The sequence below is a fragment of the Genypterus blacodes genome, unplaced genomic scaffold, assembly GCF_046128005.1.
Source record: "Genypterus blacodes isolate CSIRO-AG114 ecotype Tasmania unplaced genomic scaffold, CSIRO-AGI_Gbla_v1 ptg000030l_1, whole genome shotgun sequence".
Taxonomy (NCBI): domain Eukaryota; kingdom Metazoa; phylum Chordata; class Actinopteri; order Ophidiiformes; family Ophidiidae; genus Genypterus; species Genypterus blacodes.
In genome coordinates, this window is record NW_027466843.1 from 517,914 (window position 1) to 528,653 (window position 10,740).

Below are 10,740 nucleotides of genomic sequence, written 5' to 3' on the forward strand. Positions count from 1 at the left end.
CAAGAAGCAGCTATATGACTCCATCCATCCCCACTCTATAGGACAGAGTTGATTTAATAGGGCTTTATCTCATTACAGCTGGATGTGATTCAGTTCAATTTCCAATGTGCTGTATTGGCATGAATGAATGCAGTGTAAACATTTCTTCTATGGGTGATCTATAAGCTAATGAGCACATCTGACTCCCAGTCTGTGGCTTTCCAAATTCATCTTTGTTGGCCCCACCGAACAAGAACAACATCAATAACTAATTCAGATTCTCTCTCTCTCTCTCTCTCTCTCTCTCTCTCTCTCTGTTTCTCTATTTCTCTATTTCTCTCTGTGTTTGCTCCTGTATTAATAAACGTACACATTGATATACAGTTAGTTTGTACTGAAATATCCCGCATTACATAACTATGTGAACAATCAAAAAACGTGGGGAAGAATCTGTCCCCTTTGTCCACGAGACACACTGTGTATCATAATATAATAAAGTAGATAACATGAGGACGTAAACAGCAGACAGTCATGTGCAACGCGTGGAGGCTTCCTATTTGCTCAGAGACCTTTCAGCCTCCGTTGCCAAGCAACGAGATAGTGTCGTATCGGCGGGATTGTAGTTCGCAAACAGCCGGACCCGCTTTACTTGAGAGAAAAAAAGAAGGCGTTGGGAACAACATATCCCATGATGCAAATGGTGCGGAAGTGCCCTCCCGCTGGATCACATGATTCATGGTACTTAGCGAGCCACCATAGAATTCCTAGCTGACTTATCCGGCCCGTGTGTTTGATATTTTTCGTTACTTTTAAGTTATTGTCTGTTTAAAAGTTTAGAATGAGACTGCAGTTTTTTATCGTTGTTCTGTGTGTCGGCGTGGGCGTCATGGCCGGTAAATACTCCCGGGAGGTGAACGAGGCGAAGCTCACCGGTGATGCGAAGACGGTGGAGTTCAGGTTAGCCAAGCTGAACCAAGTGTGGGAGAAAGCAGTGAGGGTGAGTGACACAACAATGTTGACACAATGGGGGTCTAAAGACTAGGGGACGCAACGCTGGTGGATGTGGAAGCTTCTCCAGAGCTCCAGGGGGCTACTGGCGGAGGGGACTGGGGACAGTGGGGACAAAATGAGGAGAATCATTCTTCTTTCCCAACTACCATCTCTGACGTGCCCTTGAGCCAGGCATTCAAATACTCTCATGTCCCAGTGCACAATTAAAGGTCCAGTGAAATTGAGGTCACTGCCCTTGTTGGAATTTGGTGTTGGCATAATTTAGGTCAGGGGCACTGAAAATATCAAATTCAAGACTTGTGTCGTGTCAGGGGAGTTAACGCTGGAACTCCAGAACATTCTCTGACAGAAGTGCTGCAGTTAATAATTCAGCAGATTAATCACAGCAGAATGAGTGTTTGCACCGTCTTCTCTGTCATATTGGAAAACCTATCATTGGCTGGTTTCACCTTTTACTAAGTAAAGACTTCTGCTTTACTCTGTTACATATCGGTGTAATTTGAAGATATCCGCTCTGGAAACTTTCCCTTGTAAAGTTTCCTCCCGAAAAAACACATTTTCAATGGTAATGGGGTTGATTTAATTGGGCTTTAAATTAGGCAGTATGTTTGCAGCTTGACGTGAATAAAAGTTTGTGTAAGAAGCACGATTTCCCCTCATTACTAAAGACTTATAACTCAACTGTCAAAGCTCTAAAGGTTTCTGAGGGCACACTTATAAGCCTCGTGTACGCACATGAACTGTAGAGTTATTATTTTGTGAGTGACAGCTGGGGAGTTTGACCTGTAATAATGCTAAACTCAAGATTAATCCAGGTTAAATGTAGGTTGCAGTGTTTCTGCTTTGTCACTGCGTCTCTGTCGCTTCTCTGTCCGTTTCCCTCACCTACTTAGACTGTCTTCATTTTTCCAGTTTTGCCCTTCGGTGGTGTAAGCAGTGTTATATCGCCCGTGTTGTGATAGATGCAGCTGTCCCCGGTGCGCCAGGCCGAGCTGCACAGTGACCTGAAGATCCAAGAGAAGGATGAGCTGCAGTGGAAGAAGATAAAGGTGGAGGGACTGGATGAGAACGGGGAGAAAGAGGCCCAGCTGCGGAGGAATTTCAATGGTAAGACGGTCTGTGCTCTTATGCTGACCTTTGTCCTCCTTTCACCTTCAATCCCCTAGACTGCAGGTTTTTCGCACACATGCAGGTGAGGTCAGCAGGAAAACTGTACAAGTGTTCAAGCTGAAGTTGACTAGCTATTGGCCAATGATGTTGGATGCAGTGCCGACTTATTTGCGATGACATTGAGTCACAAGTCGCACATTTAACAGGATTGTGTCCTCTGTTGATCCAGTGAAAGGGATCACAAAGCCCCTAAAGTGAGGCTGGCACATCACAGATACTGGGCCAGTGCTCACTATGGACGGGAGAATGTGCATTTCCACTTCAAATGCATGAAAGAACTGTTATGTTATGTGATTTCCTCTAATGGTTCTGCATAACAAAGTCAGAAAATGATGCCGGCCAACAATCAGAACTTTGATGTGCATTTTGTGAACATAATTATTAGAGTGTTCATAGTTGGCAAAGTACCAGCCTTCAGTTTGTCTCTCCCGGCTCTGTGTTTCACCATAAGATTTCGTTCTACGGTTGGCTTTTATCTTTCTGCATAACATTGCGCCGAAAATCACAGCAACGCTGCCGGTGGAGCGCAGTGGAGTCGTTCCACACTGCACCAAAATTGATTTGAGCATCAAACGACATGATTCTCCAGGAGACAAAAACAATCATCTCTCCCTGGGCTGTGAGTCTGTGTGTGCCACAGGTGTGTGAGTTTGTCTCCTAACTGTCAGCAGTTAAGTGTCACTGCTTTCTGCTGTGCACTGATGGAGAAAATGCAGCTGATTTGCACATAAAGCATCATTGCCATATTCAAGTTGGGACCAAACAACATTCCAACCTGATTTGCAAGCTTTCTTATATCGTCGTATAACTTAACTGTTGGTTCATCACCTGTACAGAAGCCCAGAACCTTAAGGTGGAGACATTTTCAAAGCGCCAACAGCCAAATATCACACACACTGCCAGCAACTTTGAGCTTGAAACGATTATGTGTGTTTAAAATGAAACAACACAAACATCTGTAGGCCAATTAAATCTCTCACCCACACTGGGACCCCCCACCCCGTAACATCCAGTCCCGTCAGGCTTCAGGTTCTGCTCTTCACTCCGTCAAAGGTGTTTCACTGCCAATACAACTGTGCTCATTGTGCCAGCCGTCACCGCTCCATGCCAGAGGACAGGCCAGACTAATGAAGCAATAACCAGGGGAAATGCAACCACAATGCATGTTTGAGCGGTGACTACACTTTGAGTTACACCAGTTATGATATCTGGGGGGGGCTGTCAGATGGCAGGTTTGCCTGTTGTTTCCTGCTGGACTCAAAGCAGACACGTGCACGCCAAAAAACGTAAATAGGCAGACGGGTTTCTTCAAATCAGTAACTTCAACAACGACAAGGTAATGATTTATCTGCTTTAGTGAAGACATTTCTCACAAGAGCTGAGTGTGTGTATGTGTGTGTGTGTGTGTGTGTGAAAGGACCTGCAGAAGGCAGTGACCCGGGCCACACACACCGGCCTGCTCAGCACTCTGACATCCCCAGCCGGCAGGCGTCTCCCTTCCTGTGCCAGCTCGCTCTGTCTTGGCCTTGACCCCTCTCCCCAGTGGCAGAGTGACCTTCCAGCTGCGGTTAAAAGAGCATTTTAATTGCCCTTTATAAATGGCTTCCCTTGTGTGTTTAAGGGCGAGGGGATATGCCAAGGATTGAAGGTTGAGACCCCTACCCTCGCATTCTCTTTGATTGTGGCTTATTGTACTCAGTCAAGGGTCTTATATAGGCACCCATGAAATGTAATACACACACACTAACCTGTGTGTTTATGAGGATTTCCGACCCGCGGCCTGTATGCTGACTCTCTCCTTGTAAAGTGTCACTAGTGAATAAGTTACTCTGATGGGTTTGAGATGATGCTGAGTCAGCTGTTGCAAGAAGTGTTTACGGTAGCAGAAGTGATGCATGGAGGGGGAACTTTGCGTTGTGCAAGATGTAGAGTCAGACCGAGGCCCAGTCTACAGTAGATGATGCTGTGCTGTATTTTTAGTACATAAATGTTAAATGTTGACCATGTTGGTCACAGAGATGTCGGGTGTGTGCCGGTGTCTTCTCTAGTTTGTCCCTGTAAATGTGTATCAGCACACGGGTCTGTGCTGAAATGTGAATCCTGGCACACTGGGGATGAATTCAACTCAATTTTGTTTTATATGTGCAATCAAATGTAGTTCTTTTTCACATTTGTAAAAGCAACACGGTTCTGTTTGCTATAGTGATTCTGGCCAAGTATGGGATGGATGGGAAGAGAGACACACGGCCGCTGGAGAGCAACTACCTGAAGGACCACGACGTCAAAGAGGGAGACATATTCGATGATCCCAGGCTGGATAAACTCTGGAACAAGGTGCGTTTGGAGGCGACGCATGCAAAGAAAGGAGAAAGAACAGTGATACATTTTGGTAATGGTGTCTGGGTTTCATGCTGTGGTTCTGTAGCGTCGCCGTGACTCCTGTATTCCCACTGTTGGTGCTTTTGTCTCGTCGACTACAACTTTGTTAATCTAATGGCTTCTCCTTCTCGCCAGGCCACAACCTCTGGGAAGTTCTCTAATGAGGAGCTGCAGAGTCTGAAGAGGGAGTTCCAGCACCACAAGGACAAGACGCACGAGTACAATATTCTAATGGATACTGTCAGCCGGACGGAGGGTGAGCGAGCCGTGTGACTGTCCTCCGCATGAATCACTCTTGTTTATCTCACTCTCGTATCTTGTTTTATGGTTATTTTCTGGAGTCTTGAGTTATGGTTTACTCATGTATGTCCTCTGAGGTTTGTCCTCCTTGTCGGACATCTTCCAGCTTTTTCCGCCCGGAAGCAAAAGATGACCTCCGTTTCTTACCTTACCTTTGTTTTTTTTGTAGTTTTCTCTTTTTATATATTTCTGATGCCAGTTTTGCTCGAGGGTCCATTTCAGAATAACAAGTACATGATTTACATACAGAAATGCAACTTGGGAAAATGCACAGTAATTAAGGGCTGGGAAATGAGGTCAGGTGATGTATTTATATTTTCCTGCTGATTCTATCAAATCTCAGGGCAGAAGATGTTGCCCTCAAATGAGAAATGCATTCACTCAAATGACGACGATGAAGTTATGTGACTCCTCGGTGTTCCCTTTTTGTTCCCTCAGTGCAGGCGTTCATTTGTGCCCTTACTTAATTCCTTACCTTCTCTAAGTCACCTTGATCCCTTTGCACTCATTATTTTAACGTTTGCAATATAATATTTTCGACTGTTTTCTCAAAACCAAAGACCAAATAATCTTAGTCTTTAATATTCTGTGTGTTTTATGACAGGGTGTCAATATCATCCAGCTGTTTCCTCCACAGCTGCCATAAGCAACAAAGCTACATGTTTTAGATAACAGTGACAGCTGCACACAAATACTGAACAACTAGAGCGGAGCCTTGCGGAGCCCCAAAGTTGATTGATGCCTAGTGTACTGTTCTGTAGCTACGAGATGCTCCACTTCATGATGCTCTCAGATAAAGTGTGTTTTCTGGAAGAGGGTTGTTGTGGTTTTAAGTGTCTGAGGCTTTTATGGCTCCAGCCACTCCCCCCTTGAGCGTCAGCCATGTTTTTATCCTCTTGATAAAAGCTGCAATCGGTGGTTTCTGTGGAATGATTTCCCCTAAAACCAAACTGGACTAGGTGAAGTGGGTGGTGACCAGAATGGAAGCGGGCTATTAAAAGAGGACAGGTCCACTTGTTCCAATGTTGTCCAGTGCTATGACAGCTGCTTCTACTCTGGACAACTGATTGATCTGTTTATTAACTGGGGAGCTTTTTCTTCTGAATAGCTAGTGAATAACAGTAAATGTGCATCATCTGACTTCAAGGTAATGATGACAAAAAAAAAAGCGACGTCCTGTTGTGTCTTGGCTGAGATTTGCACTCTGTAGTTGTGAAATCATTTGTAAACTGAAGAGTGAAGCTGCTGTTGACCCAGCGGGAGAATTACAAACATTGTCACAGCCGGATGGTGAGCCTAACTGTTTGCCTCTCTGTCATTTGAGAGCAAGATGTAGTTATTCAAGGAAAACAATTTATGTAACCAGACAGTACAAACACTCATTTGAAGCGAACGATTGATCAAAGTTTCCCTCTCACGCCCGCCAGGCTTCAATACTCATCAAAGGAGACGAGGACATATAAAACCTCTTCCTCTTGACTCTTGGCCATTCCATTGTTGCAGTGGCCGCTCATTCTGAGATCAATATAGAAGTCTGACAGCTTCCCTCTGCTGTTAGTTGAGCCGGTGAATCAATTTCTCATTGTCATTTTTTGTGGTCGAGTCGCCACCACACAGCAGAGTTTTCATGCGGCGTCACGCTGTGGGTTTAAAGTCAAGCTGACTGGCCGCACTGTGTTTAAGTGCAAGAGCTTTTTCTCTTTGGACCCGACTGACATTTTGCAGCTGTTTGGATCTTTGTGTCGGTGTTTTTCTGCCTGTCTGCTGCGTTTGGGGAGGGAAAAGTCAAATCCATGCTCATGGGGAGCGTCCCCTCCACCACCGTCTTCATTTTCTCATAATTTTGCCTTACTTTCAGTCCAAATGTCACGCTGTTATCGCCGAGGCAATGGCTGCACCCTCTCTGTGGCCTTTTCCTGCCTTTTACCTCCTCACCTTTTTAGGAGGAGATATGACATTATGTCATTTCCTAACCATTTAAAGGCAGCGAGCATGAAGCCTTGTGTCCTTGGCTTCACATGGTTCCTGGACATGGAGGAGAAGCATGTCGTGTTAATTGTCTGAACATCTTTTATAGTCTACGGTCACTTTTAATAGGTAATAATACGAAGGTGCCCTCTATTAAATATTCACTCTCTTTCTTTGCTTGAATGTTTCCTTGTATTCTCCCCTCTGCCCTGCTCCTCCTCCTCCTCCACCCCCACCCCCGCGACCTCTCCTCCTCTGCTCTCCGTCCTTTCCGCTCGCCTGGATACAGAAATACACAAGAACGTGATCTCTCCCCTGGAGGGCGACGCCAAGGAGCACGTGCTGCCCCAGAAGCACACGGAGCTGAAGCTGAAGATGAGAGACCTGAACCAGGGCTTTGAGCGCCTCCGCAAGCTCAGCCACGAGGGATTCACTGAAGGAAGCGGTAAGAGCGCAAAGGCAGGCACACACACCCTCTCACACACACATTAGGCCCCTTGCGTCAATATTTCTGTGTTTATTTCCTCTATTTTTGTCCACGTCTGCTTCATCTCTCTTGTTGATGAATCGAACCAGATTAGTCTCTATTGAAACATCTTATAACTGTAATTTCCAACGCCTTTCACAGCTGAGTTGCAGTTGGTATTTGTTGATAATTCCACCGGCCTTTCTGTCTTCTGAGTATTCCTCTCAGTCAAGAAAGGACCTTGGGTTGTTTGAAAGAGAAGCGGAGAGCGTCGGCCCCCTCAGTGATGTAAAACAGTTTGTCTCTGTGTCGTTTATCTCCCAGAGAACATTTGTTACTCTCTCAAGGTTGAATTTTCCATAAAGTTCCCGATCTCTTATCTCTGCACACACTCTTACCTCCCCGCACCGCCTTCCTTGCTTGCACACACTCGTCGTATATTCTGCTGCTTTTGCTCTCGTTTATAGCACAGTTTCTTTTATGGAGTGTGTGTTGTGCTACTTTTCTATGGGATTCCGTCGGGGAGCTAAGATGAAGACGGAGGCGATGTTCCTCTGCGGGCTCATTCTACCCTCCTGTCCTTCCTCTCCTCTCATTCCTCTCAAGGGTGTCTCACTTAACCACCTCGTCTCCTCCTCCTCCTCCTCCTCCCCCTCCCTCACTCTGCCTCTCTTATGTCTCCCCGCTCTGCTTTGGTGCCTTTTTCTGCCGGAGCTGCGCAGTCAGGAGGAAGCTCTGACACCGCAGCTCAGCCTGAGCTCTTAACACGCTTATGAAACGGTTGAGCGGCGAAGCGACGTAATAACGGTGAGGCTGCAGCCGGGAACCCGCGAGGCTGAAAAGCTCACGTCACTGTTTGTGCTCCGCAGAGTTCAGGGAGCCCCGTGTGATCGATCTGTGGGAGGCTGCCAAGAGAGCCAACCTCAGTGAAGACGAGCTGGACTCTCTCAAGGTACAACCTAATGTGTCTCTGCTGACAGCTCCCCTGCACTTACCACCTGTGTTTAATTGCAGCAGTTCTCTCTGTCTGTCTCTCACTCTGTCTCTCTCTCTGTCTCTCAGTAGTTTGTTTGATTTGTTCCACTTTGAGGACAGAGTTGGGATACTTTCTGAGTCACAGTCAATGTCAATGAGCATGCATCAACACTTGTTACACACATGTTGACGCACGCTGTAAACACCCTTTGCAACACAAAGATGCGCAGAGAAGCTTGATACCTTATCAGCAATCACAGGTTGAGTTCAGTTCAATCGCCGCACGCACAGAGCCCTCGCCCATTCTAAACTCAGAACTACTTTGGGTTGGATCATGTAGGCACCACCAAACCAAACCTCAACAGACTTCAGTTGTGATCAGACGGGGATTACCTCCTCCAAACCTTCACAGCAGTGCTTTGCGCTCTCCTGTTTCGATTCCGCCTTCTTTCCCCCTTCTGCACACAGGGAAACTTTAAAGCAGATTGATTTCTCAGCTCTGATGTGTGCAGTTGTGCATGTAATGGAAGAGGAACTGAACTCCTGCATCCCCTCACCGCGCTGCTTCTTGACTCGCATAGGAGGAGCTACATCACTTTGAGACCAAGGTGGAGAAGCACACACACTACCAGGAGCAGCTGGAGCTTTCCCACCAGAAGCTGCAGCACGTGGAGGCGTTGGGAGACAAGGAGCACATCAAGAGGAACCAGGAGAGGTACAACACACTCGCCGAGAAGACCAGGGAGATGGGCTACAAGGTAGGAAAGGCCTCTGTCTGCAACTATTCTCTTTCTGTGTGTGGTTGTTGGTCTTTATAGATGTAGAAAGTGGAAGAAATGACTGAGTGGATTCTCTTTCTATTGTTTTGTCTTTTAGATGAAGAAACATTTGCAGGACTTGAACAACAAGATTTCTCGTGAGGGACTCGTCCACAATGAGCTCTGAAGCCTCCACCACCTCTTTGTCTGTGAAGGTCGAACCAACTGAAACATCTTCCTCTGTCAAAGGCTGCATTCCTCCACCGCCTCCACCTACTGGAGAAGAACCAAGTGTTTTACATGGGAGCATTTTTTTTACTTTTGTAGTGTTGCCGTCTGTTGATTTGTGCACAAATAAGCCTGAACTGAACCTAAAGTGTTTGTACATAGTGAGTGTGTTAGAGCAGACGCTTCACTCTGCAGCACCGCCAACAAAGCCCCATCAAAACCTACTCAATGTAATAGGCGATTGATTAGATTCTCTGTCACAATATAAATTGGAAAAAAGAGGAATTGGTGTAAACACACACACGGTGATTGAGTTATTTAGTTGTACAGCAAATAACAGGCAGGTGGAGATGTATCGCTCAGCTGTTGTTCAATACGTGGCAGAACACCAAGAGAGACACGTTTGTGTGTGGGCCGGTGGCTGAGGGACGGACAGCAGCGTTTGGCGTCTCAACCAGATGATGTGGTTTGGCGTGTGAGCAGTGTGTTGGGGGGGAACAGCCAGCCAAGCCTGAGTCATTCATTCTGCAAACACAAATTGGCACAACAATGGACCGAGCCATTTGTCCGGCACGGGGCGCCACTAGCTGTGCGTGGAATAAATGCTGCTGCTGCTGCTGCTGCTGCTGCGGCGTGGAACCTGCCTGCTGAAATCACAACAATACTGCTCCCATTGTGTCGTACACTGAAGACAAAGACCACTCTCTGCACATTCAAGTTTGCAGCATGAAGAATGAGAGAATGTAACAGCAGTCTTTATTATATAATAAGTGCCAAGAGCATCAAAAGGTTAACACTCATATTTGAAAATATATTTGAAAAAATAAAGTTACATATCATTCCTATAGGCCTCATTAACCCCTCGTATTCAACTGTGACTCCAGGGATCCACAGCAAATCACAGTTCAAAGGTGTAAACGCAGCTTTTGTCTGTAATAAATAAATGCAAATACTATATACAAAGTCTCCAGCAGTGAACAGTCCCAGATGCAGCTGATGTTTTAGAGATCCTAACAAGGTTTACCCTCTTTGAGTCTTTACTTCTCACACACACGGGCAGTGATAGAAATAAACTGGTGTCTAAAAGTAGACGGGTCATACCGATCATTCCAGGGAGGGATGCTAAACACTGGAACACGCACACACACAAGTCTGCTCTCACTGATCAGGAGCAGAAGCGTGGAGTAGAGTCTGTGATGTTAGAGGCTGAGCGACACGCCTGCCGTAGAGACACAGTTCTGGATTACTGTTATTAAGATCTTATTCAAATTGAATTCTTAAGCTCCAATGTGCGTCTCTGAGCAAAGTGGGCCTCCAACAGTTTGACAAATGTCTTATCTAGATTCAGCTGTGGCTCTGATATTCTATACCAAACACTGTGGTGAATAGGAAAACCTGCCTGAACACAGAATGGTGTCTAGCTGTATTATCAGTGGTGATATGAAAGGTTGTCAGTGCAAGTCCCTAACAATCACAGCCACGTGATCCCAGTGTTGAATCCTAACT

The 10,740-nt window shown here is 46.0% G+C and overlaps 1 protein-coding gene across 1 annotated transcript; it reads left to right on the plus strand.

Moving 5' to 3' along the window:
* Positions 1-696: 696 nt before the first annotated feature.
* lrpap1 (low density lipoprotein receptor-related protein associated protein 1) lies at positions 697-10,204 on the plus strand. The gene is made up of 8 exons (XM_076145542.1): positions 697-976; positions 1,953-2,097; positions 4,364-4,494; positions 4,675-4,795; positions 7,097-7,252; positions 8,143-8,225; positions 8,830-9,006; positions 9,125-10,204. The coding sequence occupies exons 1-8, from the start codon at positions 818-820 to the stop codon at positions 9,191-9,193; spliced, it is 1,041 nt and encodes a 346-aa protein (XP_076001657.1). The 5' UTR covers positions 697-817; the 3' UTR covers positions 9,194-10,204.
* Positions 10,205-10,740: the final 536 nt, after the last annotated feature.